Raw genomic sequence first — 20,544 nt, forward strand, 5'->3', positions numbered from 1 at the left:
ACCCATCTCTGTCAACAATTAGCATACACCCACCTCTGCCAACAATTAACACACACACATATCTGTTAACAGTAGTCATCATATATATAAATTAACACACACCCATCTCTGTTAACAGTAGTCATTATATATCAGTTAACACACACATATCTGTTAACAGTAGTCATCATATATATCAATTCACACACACACATATCTATTAACAGTTGTCATTATAAACAGATCAAGACACACCCATCTCTGTTACAGTGGTATTTATATTTCTATTTACACACACACCCCAAGTCCGTTAACACTAGTCACTACATAACAATCAACACACACTCCCATGGATCTCTGTTAACAGTGGTCATAATACATCAGTTAACATACACTCATCTCTGTCAATCATTAGCACACACCCATCTCCTTCAACAATATTTTAACAAACATCCTTCCATCAACAGCTGTTAACATACACCCATATCTGTCAACAGCTATTAACACACACCCATCTCTGTCAACAGCTATTAACACACACCCATCTCTGTCAACAGCTACATACACCCATCTCTGTCAACAGCTATCAACATACACCCATCTCTGTCAACAGCTATCAATATACACCCATCTCTGTCAACAGCTATTAACATACACCCATCTCAACCAACAACAATTAACAAACAACCATCTCAATCAACAGCAATTTACATACACCCATCTCTGTCAATGACAATTTACATAACCCATCTTGGTCAAGAACAATAAATAATCACCCATCTTGGTCAACAACTGATACACACCTATCTTGGTCAACAGCAAGTAATGTAATGTCATTCACAGAAAACATAAAAAGAAGGATTACAAAATATCCCTATTGTCAGGCATACTAACAAATTCACTGAAGTGGTCCACTTCAATCGCAGTAGCTTGAATACAGATTGTAAGCCAGGCTTACTGATGAACTTTGCTTTGCTCACCTGCCTTAAGTTTGTGTTGAGGCTCTCCTTACAACCCCCCAACCACACTCCTTGGCCCCCCCTTGTTCCACTGTTTTAAGGGTTTCAGAAAATCTGAAGTGTGCGGTGCAAAGACCCACAACGGATTATATTACACGTTCAGATCTTTGACAGCCAGAACTTGTTTTCAAAGCCATCAAACAAATTTTTATTTCTTTTCTTTTTTTTTTCCTTTTCTTAAGATTTTCATCAACTTGTCTTTATTCAAATCCATGTTAAGCAGTTATATTCTCATGCTTGATAATTGGGATTTTTTTTTTTTTTTTTTTTTTTTTTAAAGAAACACACAAACATAAATATAATAAAGATTTATTTTCATATAAATTATCACAGGAGAAGGGGGAGAAAAAAAAAAGTGGGGTGCAGGGGGTGTGGGGGGTTTGAACCCATCAAAATTTTTGCTACCATATATGATACAGTGTTCTTTTTCCCAGTCCTCCTCTCAGTTCACTGTCCTGCACTACAGCAGCAGTCCGAACTGGCCTACAGCTCTGAACGTACACAACAAGCGACCACTTGTCTCCCCCTCCAAAACAGAGTGCTGCTTGGAATTATAACAGAACATTCATGTAGCACTTTCAACCCTCACAAAGCACTGCAATAAAACGTCAGTCAGACACAAAGCGCACACATACAAACACATGCACACACACACACACACACATGCACAAACACAAACGCACACACACATAGCGCACATACACATGCACACACACACACACACACACATACACACACACACACACACACGCACACGCACACACACGCACACACACCCACGCACACACACACACGCACACACACACACACACACACAGAAATGGAAGAAGTAGATGCTGATCCATAGTATACAGACACAGAATCGGGTGTCTTAAATGTGTAGAGGCCATTTTCAAATAAATGTTGGTGTTTTTTTTTTTTAGACGTGCTTGAAAAGGGGTAAATGAAGGACTGTGACTGACTGACAGAGACAGTGAATTCCAGGTGCACACAGCTGAAAAGTGGAGATGGGACCTGGACAAGACACTGTCCACTAATAATCAAATTCACGCCCACAGTCGGGACAGCTGTTGTTTCCTATGCTGTTCTGATGGTCATCGCCGGACACGACTGACTATCGCTAACCCAGACAGTCAGGTCCGCAGTTGCCTCCAATGCTGTTCTGATGGTCATCGCCGGACACGACTGACTATCGCTAACCCAGATAGTCAGGTCAGCAGTTGTCTCCAATGCTGTTCTGATGGTCATCGCCGGACACGACTGACTATCGCTAACCCAGATAGTCAGGTCAGCAGTTGCCTCCAATGCTGTTCTGGTTGTCATCGCCGGACACGACTGACTATCGCTAACCCAGATAGTCAGGTCAGCAGTTGCCTCCAATGCTGTTCTGATGGTCATCGCCGGACACGACTGACTATCGCTAACCCAGACAGTCAGGTCCGCAGTTGCCTCCAATGCTGTTCTGATGGTCATCGCCGGACACAACTGACTATCGCTAACCCAGATAGTCAGGTCAGCAGTTGCCTCCAATGCTGTTCTGATGGTCATCGCCGGACACGACTGACTATCGCTAACCCAGACAGTCAGGTCCGCAGTTGTCTCCAATGCTGTTCTGATGGTCATCGCCGGACACGACTGACTATCGCTAACCCAGATAGTCAGGTCCGCAGTTGCCTCCAATGCTGTTCTGGTTGTCATCGCCGGACACGACTGACTATCGCTAACCCAGACGGTCAGGTCAGCAGTTGTCTCCAATGCTGTTCTGGTGGTCGCGACTGACTATCATAGATGTACAGGTGAAGAGTTAACACAAACGGGCACTCAAAGCCCATTATAAAGTGCCATATAAGTACTATATCAGCCCAACACTCGGCTTTTATCACAGATTGATAAAGGTTTTACATTTGGGCCAACAGTTTCAGTTTCAGTTTCAGTTGCTCAAGGAGGTGTCACTGCGCTCGGACAAACCATATACGCTACACCACATCTGCCAAGCAGATGCCTGACCAGCAGCGTAACCCAACGCGCTTAGTCAGGCCTTGAGAAAAAAAAAAAAAAAAAAAAAAAAAAAAAAAAAGGGGGGGGGGGAATAAATAATAGATAAGCTTACATAAATAAATAAATAAATAAATAAATAATAATTATAATATAGAAAAAGGTAGTAGTAATAATAATAGTAATACTAATAAAATGATAATAATAAAAAATAACAGGGCCAACAGCAAAGTGAGCTGTATTATCAATGGTTTCTCCAGTCAATGGGAAACCATTTACAGCTTAGTCTTTTGTGAAGGACTATGGCTCTCAAACTAGGAGGCAAAATTGCACTGGTTCTTCATGCTGCAGCCTTGTGGGCTAGTTGGCCTGTGGGAACCATCCCAACGCCGACTGTCCTAAAACCCTCTTGGCCGAGAGAGTGGGGATGTTAACTTGGGCAAGACACTCTCCACTATAATCAAATTCTAGCCCAGATAGTCGGAACAGCAGTTGCCTCCTCTGCTGTTCTGATGGTCATAGTCGGACAAGACTGACTATCATATACAAAAGTACTATATATTATCATTACAATTAACATACAGTACTATATATTATCATTACAATTAACAGCAGTCCTGCTACGTACCGACAGCAGCGTTGTCCTCCACGTTGATGCCCAGACGGAAGATCTGCAGCATGGAAGGCAGGGAGGCCCAGGCCCGCGACAGAACCACCTTGTCCTCCACAATGCTCAGCCGGTGGATCTGGCACTGCTGCAGGTGTGCCATCTGACACTCCTCACACCCTGCCACATGACACAACAGAACACCTGTGCTGTTAACTCTCTCCATACGAACGGCGAAAGAGACGACGTTAACAGCATTTCACCCCAATTACCATCATCAAAATATTGCAAGCGGAAGGCTCTTATACTGAAGAGGTGAATGTTGACAAAGAGTACCACAGTTCTGACGACGGAAGCTAAAGGTTGGGTCATTCAGACACCCACTGGACATCCGAGGAGTCTGTGTAGAGGAGAAGAGAGGACTGGCCGTACTGAGTGAGTTAAAGGTAAAGGTTCCAGGTGTGCCATCTGACACTCCTCACACCCTGACACATGACATAACACCTGTTCCATTAAAGGTAAATGTAAAGGTACTGTTAAAGGTTAATAGGTCACATCCATGAGAAAGAAAATATAAAAAAGAAATAAATGTGTCCAGGGCTAGGCACAGGAAGGCAGGGCCCAATCATCTTCTCGTCATAGCATTTCATAGCCGTAAGGGGGTAGCGAATTCAGGTGACTGTCTGCAGCGCTCAGCATAGGAAGGCATAGACCAGTCCTTGCTTTCTGCTGTTGTGACTTTCCCAAAGCTGTCAGCCCATCCACACATGGAAGTGTGGAAAATCTGAGTAAAGTGACTTTCCTGAGGAAACAAAACCATGCCATTACAAAGCTTTGAACCCTGATCACCGGTGAACACTGGGTGAGAAGTTCAACGCCAAACTGATCCTGCCATAGTGCCTCTTACTCTTAGCAGATGTGGTGTAGCATGTGTGTGTGTGTGTGTGTGTGTGTGTGTGTGTGTGTGTGTCTGTGTCTGTGTCTGTGTGTGTCTCTGTGTGTGTGTGTGTGTGTGTGTGTCGGTGTGTGTGTGTCTGTGTGTGTGTCTGTGTGTGTGTTGTGTGTGTGTGGTGTGTGTGTGTGTGTGTGTGTGTTTGTGTGTGTGTGTGCGTGTGTGTGTGTGTGCGCATGCCAACACAGACATGCATCTGTGTGCTTGTGTGCATGCATCTCAAATGAAGTAACAACAACAACAACAACATTATGTTGATCTCAATAATTCTCCTATCTCTAAACAGAACAAATCTCACAGACCCAAGGGGGACAACTCACAAAGTTCCTGCACACTGTACTGTCGAGGTTCGTAATGCTGACGAGTCGCTCGTCGCTCCAGCTCCTCTCGTTGATACTGGGCCAGACGAGAACTCTTTCGGGTCTGTGGAGTTTATGTATCATGTTCACTTACAGAAACACACACCCACACGAAAACAGACAAGCACATGTATAGAAGAAGCACACACACATACATATCAATAAACACACCCACACCCACACATTAATCACACAGGAATAACTGTCCACAATTGAATGTAAATCTTAAGGTACAGATTAATCATTCTGAATACAAGTTCAAATGTGCACATTCGAAACATGGATGTACTATACACGTGACATGGTCTTTTCAATTAAAATCACTCCTATTAGTCTTAACTGTCTTTTAGCTAACTTCTAGAATTAGAATCAATATCCAAATATGGGCATCAATTAGTGTGTGCAGGGAGGGAGAGTGATGGGGTGGAAGAGAACACACCATGGATAACGATCTGAAAACCTTTGAAACCTGTTACTGATATCACTGCTGATGCAGACAATGTCCAAAAGCACTACAGTTTTTTTTTGTTTTGTTTTTTTCCTGAACTCATCAGATGAAACTGAAATATGTAAATTCATTCACTCTTATGAAAACAACCTACACAGCAAGGTCAAATCATGGTGTGATGGCCTCATGGTAAAGCCTCCACCTGGGAAGCCAGAGAATCCGAGCATGTGGGATGGAATAGATACACTCAGTATTTTCTCCCCCTCCACTACCCCTTCTTCTTCTTCTTTGTTTGTGGGCTTCAACTCCCACGTTCACTCGTATATACGCGAGTGGGCTTTTTACGTGTATGACCGTTTTTACCCCGCCATGTAGGCAGCCATACTCCGCTTTCGGGGGTGTGCATGCTGGGTATGTTCTTGTTTCCATAACCCACCGAACGCTGACATGGATTACAGGATCTTTAACGTGCGTATTTGATTTTCTGCTTGCGTATACACACAAAGGGGGTTCAGGCACTAGCAGGTCTGCACATATGTTGACCTGGGAGATTGTAAAAATCTCCACCCTTTACCCAGCAGGCGCCGTCACCGTGATTCGAACCCGGGACCACCAGATTGAAAGTCCAATGCTTTAACCATTTGGCTACTGCGCCCGTCCACTACCCCTTCAATTTCATGAACATTTTGTGATGGCCTAGTAGTAACGCGCCAACCTAGGAAACAAGAGAATCTGACCGCATGGAATTGAATCCCACACTAAAATTAGGAAGAAAATACAATGGAAAAATGTCCCACACTCACCAATATTTTTCCCCCTCTCCACAAGACCTTGAGAGATGGTCTAAACACAAGCCATCTGGATGAGACTATAAACCAAGGTCTGCTGTGTAGCACGCACTTAACGTATGCAAAAGAACCCATGGCAACGAAACGACTGTCCTTGGCAAACTTTTGTAGAATAATCCATTTTGATAGGAAAACACATACACTTACAGGCAGAAAAAAAAGAAGAAAAAAAAAAGGGGTGGCAATACACTGTAACAACACGCTCTCCCTGGGGAGAGCATCCCCCAGAGAGAGCAGCCTGAAATTCACACAGAGAAATTTGTTGTGACAAAACAGTAATACAACAGAATATGATAATAAAAAAAATAATTAAAAAAACAAAAACAACGCCACTCACCTGAGGAGGAGGGGGCATGGCAACGCCGGAGGTGCTTGGCTTTTCTTCAAGCATGTCCTGGGGCTGCCCTGAGGTGGCAGTGGTCATGGCAGCCACAGCAGCAGCGGCAGCCGCGGCAGAGGCCTGTGAGGTGGTCGCCGTGGCAGCCACCATGAGGGAGAAGGACTGGGCCTCCACCATGCTGCCCTCTGTCACCCCACTGCCCGTCACCATGGCTTCTTCTGGAACACAGTCACCGTGCCAGTTCCCGTTCCATGCTGCCCGCTCGTGGCTGTTCCCCGTGTTCCCCATTGTCTGTTCCCTGTTCCCGGTTTCCCATTGGTGGCTGTTTCCCGTTCCCCAGTGTTCCCTGTTACCCACTGTGTACCCTGTTCCCCAGTGTTCCCTCTTCCCCGCTGTCTGTTCCCCAGTGTTCCCTCTTCCCCGCTGTCTGTTCCCCAGTGTTCCCTCTTCCCCGCTGTCTGTTCCCCAGTGTTCCCTCTTCCCCGCTGTCTGTTCCCTGCTCCCCAGTATTCCCTGCTGTCTGTTCCCCAGTGTTGCCTGTTCCCCACTGTCTGTCCGTTCCCCAGTGTTCCCTGTTCCCCAGTGTTGCATGTTCCCCACTTTCAGTCTGTACCCCACTGTCTGTTCCCAAGTGTTCCCTGTCCCTGTCTGTTCCCTGTTCCCCAGTGTTGCATGTTCCCCACTTTCAGTCTGTTCCCCACTGTCTGTTCCCAAGTGTTCCCTGTCCCTGTCTGTTCCCTGTTCCCCAGTGTTGCATGTTCCCCACTTTGTCTGTTCCCTAGTCTGTTCCCCAGTGTTCCCTCTTCCCCGCTGTCTGTTCCCCAGTGTTCCCTCTTCCCCGCTGTCTGTTCCCTGCTCTCCAGTATTCCCTGCTGTCTGTTCCCCAGTGTTGCCTGTTCCCCACTGTCTGTCCGCAAGTGTTCCCTGTCCCTGTCTGTTCCCTGTTCCCCAGTGTTGCATGTTCCCCAGTGGTGTCTGTTCCCCAGTGTTCCCTGTTCCCCATTCCCCACTGGTGTCTGTTTTAAAGCCCACCCAATTCCTGCTCAGCAAGCTGTCTGGTCAAGCTGTCAGTGATGTGCATTCACTTTTCCCATGATAAAGTAAAAAACAGGCATCAATATCACTACCTATGATTTTACCAAAGGCAAGTTGTGAGTTTGAGCATAAGTGTGTGAGTATATATATATGTGTGTGTGTGTGTGTGTGTGTGTGTGTGTGTGTGTGTGTGTGAGAGAGAGAGAGAGAAAGAGAGAAAGAAAGAGAGAGAGACAGATACAGAAGAGAAGAGCATGCCAACATGTCTGTCAGTCTGTGTGGTTTGTATCTAACCGACATGTGCTTCGTTTGAAAGCAATATACATTATACATATGAACGTTTCTTTTATACTACTGCCATCACTATTTATCGCTTTTTTTTTTTCTCTTTTTTTTTTTCAAAACAAAACACCTCCCCTCTGCCCACCGCTTACCCAGAGCGTCGGAAATGGCGTCGTCGTCCACCACCCTCCCCATGCCCGAACTGGACGGGGCACTCTCCCCGCCCGCGCCTGTCGCCATGGCAACGTTGTGCAGGTCCTGCAGCTGGCTGGAGTGGATGGCGTCGCTGTCGGCAAGGTCGGCGGAGGTCACGGTGGCAGGGACGGAGCGAGGGACGGCCATCATGGTGGTGTGCAGGCCCTCGGACTCCATGCCCACGGAGTGCCCCGCCAGGCTGACTCCCGCCAGGTAGCTGCTGGCTGCAAGGGTCGGTCACCAGGTGGTCACAGGTGGGGTCATGACGTTTGTGATGAGCATGACGATGACGATGACGACGATGATGATGATAATAATCATCATAATTGTAGTAATAGCAGTACTAAAAACGATAATAGAGATGATGATGATCAATGACAATCAATGATAATTGTACTAACAGAATAAATAATCATCATAATCGTAATTGTAGTGATAACAATAATCGCAATACTAATAACTATAATAATGCTACTGCTTCTGCTACTACTACTACTAATAACAACAACACCACTACTTCTTACAATAATGATAATAACATGAATTCATACAGCACCTATTCTCTAAATCTAACTTAAGGTGCTTTACAAAAACATGTAAACACACACACACACACACACACACACACACAAAGCACACACACACACAAACATGCAGGCACCGTACTGGCAGGTAAAGATCTTACACAGACACTGTATTGGCAGGAAAAATGTCTTACACAGACACTGTATTGGCTGGTAAAGGTCTTACACAGACACTGTATCGGCAGGTAAACGTCTTACACAGACACTGTATCGGCAGGTAAGCATTTCACACAGACACTGTATCAGTAGGTAAGTGTCTTACACAGACACAGTATGTGTACTGGCTGGTACGTGTCCAACATGTACACTGTGCTGGCAGACAAACACATTAACCAAACCACCCCCTTCATCCTGCACACCGACACCAACACGCCCCTCACCCCCATCATGAGGAGCGCAGTCCAGGTCTCCCTGAGTGGTGTCGCACTCCCCACTGGTACACTCCATCTCCACCTTCCTCACCCCTGCCAGCATGCTCCGCTGAAATGCCGCTCCAAGGGAGTTCACTGACGTCTCTGGGTCGGTGCTGGAAGTGCTCACCTCCCCGTGGGAAGAGAAGCCAGGCATCACTTGCATCACATACTGAGTGTTCCCTGATGACTGCAATAAAAAACGAATGGTCAGAGTATGAGTAAGCAGAAAAAAAAATATATATGTATTAAAACTGCTGTTTATTTCTTTATCAGTGTCATCATAGATTTGCCATATTACATAAAGAATACTAGCAATATCTTTTATACTTATATCTTATGATCAGGAGAAACCAAAAAACATAATCTTACAGTTAAGGATAAAAGTTAATGAACCAATCAATATTTTAAAAGTAAGCAACTCAAACTTTGTTCCTTCCCAAATTTGAACCCAGATCCTCATGAACACTGTGCTGGCAGAGACACATCTTAACCATTCTGCCACCTTCCTCCCTATGACATAATCTGATGATACAGTGCACACGCATCAGTGCACAGTTTGAGGGAATGGATTAAAGAGAGACGGGCGCCATAGCCGAATGGTTAAAGCGTTGGACTTTCAATCTGAGGGTCCCGGGTTCGAATCACGGTGACGACGCCTGGTGGGTAAAGGGTGGAGATTTTTACGATCTCCCAGGTCAACATATGTGCAGACCTGCCAGTGCCTGAACCCCGTTCGTGTGCATACGCAAGCGTAAGATCAAATACGCACGTTAAAGATCCTGTAATCCATGTCAGCGTTCGGTGGGTTATGGAAACAAGAACATACCCAGCATGCACACCCCCGAAAGCGGAGTATGGCTGCCTACATGGCGGGGTAAAAACGGTCATACACGTAAAAAGCCCACTCACGTACATACGAGTGAACGTGGGAGTTGAAGCCCACGAACACAGAAGAAGAAGAAGAAGGATTAAAGAGAAAAACAAACAGAAGGAGGACATCTTGTACCATGGAGGGCATTGCCAGGAGGGTGGTGCTGGGCTGTCCATCTGCCCCCTCCGGCCCCATGCTGAGAGTTGATTGGCTGACGGTGCAGTCAGCAGGGGACACCACTCTCTGCACTGCCACCACCTGGTTGTCTTGGTCCAGCACCAGGTAACCCTGTCAATGTTCACTGGCTGTTGAATGTCGTCATGTTGCTGTCGTCTGTATGTCATCAGTTTGCTGTAGGACTTGGTGCCATCACCTTTTGATGCTCTGGTTAATAATAATGAATGAATGACAAGTGGCCTGTTACTGGCAGTACTGGCTTGCATTTTTTATTTCCATAGTTAAGCCTATCACTCCTCAGTTCTGATGTTTAGCGAACAGCTTAGGTGAACCCATAGCGTTGTAACATCATAATAAGAGACTAAACTCTTTATGTCTCATGAAAAATGAAATAGTGCATATGTGAGCATAAATACAAAATTTCATGCACACACACATAACATTCACTCACACACACACACAAGCACACACACACCATGAAAACCAACACAACATACATACCTGTTGAATGGTACTGCTATCCACTGTGGACGCTGCAATGATCTGAGCTGCGTTGTCAGCAGAAATAGCGGAGTATGCTGGAATTGCCTCGCTGTCATTATGATCATGCTGCGAAAATCCATTTTGTGAAGGTGGGGTCATCCGACCATATGTGGAGTGCGCTGCCTGAAATAGGTCCGGCTGGTTGGGTGTGTGCAGTGAATAGCCTCCTGGATGTGAGAGAGATGGAGAAAAAAAGAAGAAGAAAGAAATAAAAAAATATTATAACCTTAGCACAGATATGGTTTCTGGTTTTCCCATGATTCAGACAGATACATAATTATGTGCACATCTGCATGGTGTGAGTTCTTAAAAAAAACACGTTTTTTAGAGCGTTTACTTTGTCACTGTACTATTCCCAGGTTTCGCAATGTGAATTTCGCAGACTGAAATAGGTTTTGTTTTTAACAAAAGTAATGCAGTTTAGGTTCTGCAGTCTTAATTTCACAGATTGAAAATGAAAACAAAAGTAATGCAATCAAGGTTCTGAAATCTGAATTTCACATACTGAAATATGTTTTAACTGATCATAACAAAGGTAATGCAATTAAGTACATCAAACAATATAACACTCAACAATAAACTAATAGTTATGATACACTGGAGTACATCAGCAAAAGAAACTGAGAAAGCATTTCTAAACACCTCTATCACCATCAGATCATGATCATCACACATCCACACGGTTTCCCTCACCAGAGAAAGGTGGCCGTAGCTCCGCATAGCTTGCAGCAGCAGCATCCACCGACATGTAACCCTGACCCAAGTGCCCTCCGTCCACAAAAGCAGCACCGTTTTGAGATCTGGAGACCACAGCAGGTGCAGCTTCCGCAATGATGGCAGCGTTCTGATTGGGTGGATGCCACGGCCCCTCCCCCACCTCCCCGTGCCCGGGGTCTGGCTCCTGTTGTGCATCCCCCATAGCTGACGGCTCAGCTACTCTTGAGACACCTGGGAATTCACCATGAGAAAAAAAAAAAGGAGTTTGAATTATACGCCATGTTTGCTGATATATACTTACAATGTTAAACTAATGCAAATAAGGGCTTTCAGTTTACAACACAGACAACACAGTTAAAAGAAAAAACAAAAACCAAAAAAAAAACAAAAAAAAAACACCCACCAAAGTAAAATCCGCTCTGCTTTAGCCAATCAAACACCTGTAAGTATAACAGAGCCCTATAGTATAAGTGATGACTCATTACTTGGCCAGCAAAGGTTTTTACATCATACAATTTTTTTTTTTATGCCCTACTCTGAGGGTGACCTCTGACTAAGGATCTATTTCCCTTCCACTTCCATGCTTGTGATGAGTTTCTGTAGAGGTCTTTAGTGTCAGCAGATTCATGTGTGACTGCCATGGAGAGACAGTCACCACACCAGGAGGACACTCACTTTGTGGCAATATCCACATTTCCTTCCTGGCACCTTTCAGTTTATAAATATAAGATGGAAAAAGTTGTAAACTGGTTGATAACATCGTACTGTATATTCTACATTTCTTCCCCTCAATTCTTTGACTGGGTTCTTTTTCAGTGCGCCAAGTGCATGCTGTACACAGGACCTCGGTTTATTGTCTCATCTGAATGACAAGATGCTCAGTTCAATTTTTCAGTCAAACTTGGGAGAAAGGGCGAGAGCGGGATTTGAACCCAGACCCTCAAGGATGAGCATGAGAGTGTTGTCTTCTGGCAAAATTCTGTCAAAGAAATCCACTCTGATAGGTACACAAATGAAATATATATGCATGCACTAAAGGCCTGACTAAGCGCATTGGGTTATACTGCTGGTCAGGCATCTGTCTAGCAGATGTGGTGTAGTGTATTTTTCTATGGATTTTTTCCAAATGCAGTGACGCCTCTTTGAGAAACTGAAACTCTTTGACTGGCCTTCTTTGCATCTCTTGATAGGGGAAGAAATGCAGAGTATATATTACAATGTTATCTAAAAAAAAAATTATTATTTTTCCATCTTTGAAACAAAACTGAATGGAAAGAACACAAGGGACGGAATGTGGATACTGCCAATTCTGCAACTAAATAATGACTGTCATCAGTACGGAATCCAGCAGCTGGTTCCCTGCATATGTTGACGCAGGACAGGCACAACTGAACACCAGCTGTGCTGGGTCTCCTTTGGAGTGTCACCTCATGGCAATCTAACATTCAATAATTTACATCTTGCTTTGAACTGTTGGCACTGGATCTACAGCACATAAGCCTTAGCGTGGGTGTGTATGGGGCGTCAGGAAGGGTGGCATGGAAGATAATACTGCTGAAAATTAAATGGCACTGATAACAGGTTGGCAGGGAAAAAAAAAATCAATAAAAACAGCATCAACTCTAAATTTGTTAACAACATTGAAATAAACATTCTGATATTTAATCACATAAATATAAAATATAAATTACAATACACAAAAATTTTGGCATTCAAAAGCTCTCTTTTTCACTAAATAAATGTATCAAATATCAGTAACATTCAATCATATTTCAAGTTTGTGAAATTACAAACTAGGCTGCATTTATAAACTTGTACACTTTATCTTTTTTTTTTCTCTTCAAAACCACACAATCTCTGTCTCAAGTCCATTCAGTGATTCACAAATATCATAAGTATACATAAATGATAGTGATATTTAATTACAATTCATGTTTCATTACATTATATTTGCAAGAGAAGCAGCTTCTTCACATACACATATGATGATTCATCAATATCATTGTACTCAACCAGTCAACACTACTCAAATATAACTTGAATCAACACTTACATAGTTTCAAAAAAAAAAGGTTGCCATTTATCTCGCAAAGGGGGTAAATATAAAATAACCCCCCCCCCCCCCCCCACCCACCCCAACCATTTTACCAGTATAAAAACAAACATTTCCACTTGGTTTTGTCTGAGTATCAATAATAATATCACCCTTGACTATCCTTGCTTTTTTCTCCACACATCTGTGTGCATGTGTGTGTGTCTGTTTGGAGGAGGGGGTGGGCGTGGGGGGGAGGGATATATACGTGTGTGTGTGTGTGTGTGTGTGTGTGTGTGTGTGTGTGTGGAGGAGGGGCTGGAGGTGGGGGTGGGAGGGGTATATATACATTTTTGTATGTGTGTGTGTGTGTGTGTGTGTGTGTGTGGAGCGCAGGGGGTCTGTGTCCTGTATAGTGTTAAATTATAAATCTATGTTTTGTGGCATTACTATATCCACTCACCTAATTTGCAATGAAATATCCTTTCAATTACTATATGATTCTTGCTATTTCTGAAATTAATTGTTGATACTAGATAGTCTATTGCATTTTGAAATTGAAATCTGTACAAAATATTAAAATCAAAATTATAAATATTTGCATACCAATCAGGGATTTATTCACCAAATCAAGACACACTGTCATATTCAACTTCAAGACTACTCGTTTTATATTCCCATCCACCCCAAACCACTTTTACAACTATACACTCTCATCTTATCACTGGCAGAAAACGTGCTGTTATTTATCTTAATGTTATTGTTAGTGTTACACATGCATATGATATATATATATATACATATATATATATTATATATATATATATATATATATATAATTATGATTTCTGAAATACCTGGAGTTCAATTGGCTGCAAATTGAAACAACCAGTTTCAAAAGCCTCACTAAACCTTTCAGCATTAAAATAATGATTCCTTCAGCATACAAATACAGTGTTTTATTTAATATTTAATTATCTATTTTTCTGATGAGTATCGATTCAGTTTAAAAAAAAAATCGTCTCAGGTTTTAAAGTCACGCACAATCACTTTCCGATGTCCTGAGGTTTTCACCCCCGAAAAATTTTGGAACAACAAAATGGGTTTAGTCCATACTTGGAACGATCCGATATGCCTGTGGCTCAAACATTTCACCTTACAAGGGGGTAACAGATTACGATTTCTTTCCGACAAAGTGTCCGGTGAAAAACGCAAAATAAATTATGCAAATATTGTAGAGGTTACAGAGAATGCATCAAAAACAATACGAACTCAACTGCATCCAAAAAACGTATCTAACTTGGTTTTTTTCCCGTCACAAACAGTTAACATTTTCTACACCCCCTTCTGAAAAATGACCCCTAATCGGACGGATCCATTTTACCGTAAACCCGTTGGAAGCTACCAACCACCATTTTACCACCGGGGAGAGCGAAAGAGCACACGCGAAGGACGAGGCCGAAAACGCTAAGAACACAGTGGAATTTCTTTTCATACTCTACCTGGATAAAAGAATACTCACTTTTACTGATTAAAATAAATGATCAAACTCTTGAAATCTGCTTAAATCCGCCTGAAGCAACGTAACACTTGGCTTTGTTGACAATCCAACACAGATTGTTCACCCCAAACACGCAAATTCTCGCATCCTCGCAGAAAGATCACGTGACTGTAAATGTTTGCTGACGGCACAACGACGTCAAAATGGGAGGAGTTTCACATCGTGTGCAGGAAAGCCCAATCTGACAGGGGGTGACAGAATAAGCAGACAGCGCCACTGCATTTTTCTCAAGAAAAAACAACTGTCGCATGCCTGATTTCTGTGTCTGTCGTGCGCTTGACCTGACACAGCTGACGAAATGCATGATCCACACACACACACACAAAAAAAAGAAAAAAAAAAAAAGAGAAAGGGAAACAGTTTGCATGTGAACGATAACAGCCCAAATTGTCAGTGTGTGTGTGTGTGTGTGTGTGTGTGTGAACAGCTGGTTTTACGAACGTTGTGCAACATTTGTGTGTTCAGTTTGCACACGTGTGTGTGGATCTTCTTCAGTCTCTCCTTTTTCTTCGTTCATGGGCTGCAACTCCCACGTTCACTGACTCGTAGTATGAACACGAGTGGGCTTTTACGGGTATGGCCGTTTTCACCCCACCATGTAGTAGGCAACCATGCTCCGTTTTCGGGGGTGTGCATGCTGGGTTTGTTCTTGTTTCCATACTGCACCGAACGCTGACAATGATGGCTGGCCCGGCGGATTACGGGACCCGTTAACGCCGGTGTATATTTGATCTTCTGCGGCTTGCGTACTGAGTCAGTATATTGCACACCGGCAAAGGAGACTGATTCAAGCACCAGCAGGGCGGCACATATGTTGACTTGGGAGATCCGGGAAAAATCTCCACCCTTTACCCACCAGGTGTCGTTTCCGAAATTCGAATCTGGGACCTGAGATTAAAAATCACCGAGTCAGTCCAACGCTTTAACGACTTGGCTGGCCGATATTGCGGCCGTCTGTGTGTGTGAATTGAACTTGGTTCCAGTCTGCCGGTGAACATTTGCCCGGCTTAGTGACATGACATTTAGAAGCATTGTGGATTGACGCCACTTGTCGTCAGCACAGACATGATCACAATAATGTTATCAGCGGATGGGTAGTTACGAGCTGAATTTGATGATGTCGATCCAGAACTCCGAGTTTAAAATGGCACCGCCCCACAGACAGTGGACCGTGAGTGACTGAGACTCGTCAGTCAGTCGGAAAACCGTCTGATAATACTGACGGAATCAGTGCCGGCAAACTTTTATCAGAACCGCCGCTGGGCTGAGTCAGTATACTTCTGGCCTTTTTTTTCCCCCCTTCTTTTTTTTCCTCAATGCTTTCAATGTAGGCATAACAGCTCTGTGTGTGTGTGTGTGTGTGTGTGTGTGTGCGCGCGCGTGCCCCGGTGCCGGTGTGCCGGTGTGTAGTAGTAGTAGTAGTAGCAGTAGTCTTCAGTTTAACGTCTTCCACTTTAAGTGATATTTGACGAAAAAAAGAAAAAAGAAAAAAAGTGGGGGGTAGGGGTGGGGGTGGGAGGTGGGGGGTCACGGTGGAGGGCGGGGCGTGGTGGTGGGAACAGTATTGGGCAGAGCCGGGGTGAAGAATGGTGTGTGTGTATGTGTGTGTGCGGTGGGGAAAGATACAGAGCATTCAGTGGAAAAAATAAAACCGCATTAAAAGGGGAGACATAGGCATATAGAAGGAAACGCTCACATCACACAACTGTAACAACTATAACAAATGTCCTATTGGACTATGCAGCAAACATTCTGCAATAGCAGATAATATCTTGAAATTGTCAAAAATACATTCACAGTGTGTGTGTGTGTGTGTGTGTGTGTGTGTGTGTGTGTGTGTGTGTGCCAGTGTGTGTGTGTGTGCGTGCGTGCGCGCGTGTGTGTGTGTGTGTGTATGAGAGAGAGAGAGAGAGAGAGAGAGAGAGAGAGAGAGAGAGTGGGGTGTGTGGAGGGGGGCGGAGAGCGAGCAATATCCAGTGAGTGGAGAGGTCGTCCTGTGATGCATGTAGGGGAGGCTATCGAAAAAACTCCCATTGCTATTGTCACTACCCTTGTTTGCTCCCTTTTAGGGGAAAGTAGGAAATCCACATGTCTTGAAATCACCCTTTCATTTGGATGTATTTTCATTTCTGTTCAATATCACTGTGGTGTTGTACGTGAAGGTAATCACTTGGGCTCTTAGGCCATGCACTGAATGTTTCTGGAGCATCAGTTTCCAGAACAGAACTCCTCAGCTCGGACAAGTCACGCCGGCATTTTCAACTCACACACACACACAACTCGTAGTTTCGAAATCTATTTATCCTATCTGTTTCTTTCCATTTGACCTTTATTTCTTCCTCTGAATCTCAGTTTCTTTCTTTTCTTTGATGTCGGCTTTCTGTCTCAGTTTCTCTCTCTCCCTTAAATTACAGTTATTATTGTATTGAAGTAATGACTTTCATTGCTACGGGGAAATGCGTTACAGTCTTGATCAAAATAATCGACTCGACACACCGACAGATGCAGTTATCATAACGAGCTTTGCGCTATTAGCTGATAAGAATTTGTATTGATTTGATCAAAACGGCATATTTCACTCTCATGTTTAGGTAAAATGTGAATGTGCTGTGCTGAAGTAGAAAAAGAACTCACGGGCAAAACGCGATTCACTCCTGCTTTCCAGTTGAGAAAAGCTATGAACCGCTGCACTGGCACGCATTCATCACTTTACGCAACAAAAATAGAGACCAGTGAAGACAATGGACAAAAATGTATGAACAGAATCTAAAAAGTATTGCCATTGATAATGGAAAATAAATGGAACAAATCACATCTTGAGCACTCCTAAAATAGGAAAATAACATATTGCTTAGATCTGGGAACGACGAACCATGTGGGATCTAAGATTCATCCGCATTAAGTGCTTGAAATACGTTTCAGTTACCAGTCAAACGTGCGGGCGACTTCTTTCTCATTTTGGAAGTAGGAACGTTATTATTTACGGAACGCAAGATATAAAAAAGCTTCTTTTGTTGTTGCTTTTTTGCTTAATCTGTTCAAAGCAAAAATAGTTCATTTGCGCATACGGTTTTTATTATCTCTTGATCTGTCGCCAAAGAGGCCGAGGAACGGTCTAAGGGAAACAACCTCGACAATATCGATTCAATCTAGGTTGTGCTTTGTTCTTTCCCCTGATTCTGCTTCAAGGTAATGTCAAACGAAGTTGAAAACAAAAATAACACAATGAAATAATGATTTCGTAACATTCAGTCAGAGAATGAGAAAAGCATTTGTTCTAAGAATATCTGTTCCATGTTAGCTCACGTAATGCAACGATTGATTTTTCTTTAATTTCTCAAAATTATGATAAAAATGATAAATAGAAAAATGCTCTCTCTCTCTGTCTCTATGTGTCTCTCTGTGCACCAGCAACTGCACACGTCAATGCCTCAAGAGAGAGAAGAGACACACACAGACACAGACAGACAGTGAGAGAAGAAAATCCCTAAACCATAGGAAAACAACAATTTACAAAATGATCCAGTCTTTATTTGGACGACGTTGGTACCCTTAGACTGGTGAAATCATTTGGTGAATGAGAGAACTTTTTATATATATATATATATATATATATATATATATATATATATATATATATATATATATATGTGTGTGTGTGTGTGTGTGTGTGTGTGTGTGTGTGTGTGTGTGTATTTTTTACGAATTTGAAAAAAAAAAAAATCTTAGAGAAATAAATAAATGTTCAAAACAATAACATCTGTCCCACGTTAACATTGTTTTGTTGGTCAAATCCTTTTCAGCACTAACTATTCTTTCTAATCTGTTGAGATGTTGCGTTTATAACATGTGCCAGTGCGTGTGTGTGTTTTTATTTATGTTTATTCGTCTTTTTGTTTATCAATATGGTGATCATTATCAGTCAATATTTTCCATTTTCTTTTGTTTATTTTACTTCGAATAAAGGTGATTATTTATGTTTGTTTCCTTGATTTATTTATGTATTCATTTTTATTTCGTTTTGTTTTGTCAGTTTTGCCTTAAGGCATGACGTAGTGTGTTGGCTGGGTTTACTGACACTGCTGGTAAGGCATCTGCTTAGCAGATGTGATGTAGTGTATATGGATTTGTCCGAACGCCTCCTTGAGCACCTGAAATTAACTGAGCCGGGGTACATGGATACGCCAGCCTGCTTTTACACAATTTGGAACTGAAAACTGACATCTAATCTCCAAACTTATCGGTTGTTTCCGCCTCTCGCAAGGGAAAGAACTCTGTGCAGACTGAATTGATCCAGTCTTCGATGAGGTAGCGTCTTTGACAACACTGAGTGAGAACTTTGCTAAATTTTATGAGAAATGATGGAGAAAACAGGATTATCTGGATCTGGATTTGTACGTTCCAGGAGCCAATATTGGCTATTGTCGCAACGGAAAAAAAATCTCCAGCTTAAGATGAAATGAAAGTTGGAAAAAAGAATATTTGTTTCACTGAGGTTTATATAGGAATATTTCAGTTCGTTTGATGTACTTCAGTTCCTATCTTTCCTTTTGATGTGCAGATCTATTGCTTATCTCTGCCCCACGTAAAACCAACGAAGGGTAAGAACTCAATGCAGTCCTATCATTCAATAGATCCAGTCTTTGACGAGGTTGCTTCTCTTAGACTGTTGAGCTCTTTTGTCAACAGCGGCAACTTTTATTTAGTTGAAATAAAGGAGAAAATGATAGAACATATTCACTTTTAAAATCTCCGCCTTAAAAGGAAACAAACGTCGAAATAAGAATGTATGTTCTGTGCTGATAGTTCAGTTTATCAGATTAATTTCAGCTCATCTCGTTCCTTCTTATCTCCAGATTAATTTTATCATTTATCTCTGTCACTCGCAAATCAACAAGGGAAAGGACTCTGAGCAGACAAAATTGATACAAAATTTGTGTGTGTGTGTGTGTGTGTGTGTGTGTGTGTGTGTGTGGGTGTGTGTGTGTGTGTGTGACTTAGGAGAGGTATACATTGCTTGTGTATAGGTATAGGTGTAGGTATGGAGGTTTTGTTTACATGTATGTGTGTGATGGTATGTGTGTGACTCTGTGTCTGTGTGTGTGTGTGTGTGTGTGAGCATGTGTGGAGATTTTGTTTTCATGTATGTGTGTGACTCTGTGTGTGTGTGTGTGTGTGTGTGTGTGTGTGTGAGCATGTGTGTGTATGTGAGGGTGTGATTGTGAGCATGTGCATGTGTTTGCTGTGTGTGGTGTCCTGTGGTGCAGTGTGTGATGAGAGGCATATAAAAAAAAATCCTGGTTTGACAGCAGCCGCAGAGGACAGCACTGCAAGGGACGAAGCTGCCAGTCAAACAGTGGTCTGAAGTATGGGGGTCTTCTTCTTTCTGTCACACGACCAACATCCACTTGCTGATGACTCTGTCGTGGTTCATGCATGCTGGGTATTCGTCTTTCCATAACCCACCAAACACTGACATGGGTTACAGGATCTTTAACGTGCGTATTTGATCCCCTGCGTGCATATACACATGATGGGGGTTCAGGCACTAGCAGGTCTGCACATATGTTGACCTGGGAGATCGGAA

General features: G+C 43.0%; 1 protein-coding gene across 1 annotated transcript in view; it reads right to left on the reverse strand.

Moving 5' to 3' along the window:
• LOC143291583 (PR domain zinc finger protein 10-like) overlaps positions 1–15,046 on the reverse strand; it is a 38,741-nt gene extending 23,695 nt beyond the window's left edge. Inside the window, 9 exon segments of the mRNA XM_076601513.1 lie at positions 3,622–3,780; positions 4,873–4,975; positions 6,545–6,765; positions 8,017–8,283; positions 9,024–9,243; positions 10,063–10,215; positions 10,606–10,814; positions 11,341–11,595; positions 14,919–15,046. Of these exon segments, the coding sequence (XP_076457628.1) occupies positions 3,622–3,780; positions 4,873–4,975; positions 6,545–6,765; positions 8,017–8,283; positions 9,024–9,243; positions 10,063–10,215; positions 10,606–10,814; positions 11,341–11,566 (1,558 nt within the window). The 5' untranslated portion in view covers positions 11,567–11,595; positions 14,919–15,046.
• Between the last annotated feature and the right edge of the window lie 5,498 nt (positions 15,047–20,544).

This window comes from Babylonia areolata, chromosome 17 (assembly GCF_041734735.1).
Source record: "Babylonia areolata isolate BAREFJ2019XMU chromosome 17, ASM4173473v1, whole genome shotgun sequence".
NCBI lineage: Eukaryota > Metazoa > Mollusca > Gastropoda > Neogastropoda > Buccinidae > Babylonia > Babylonia areolata.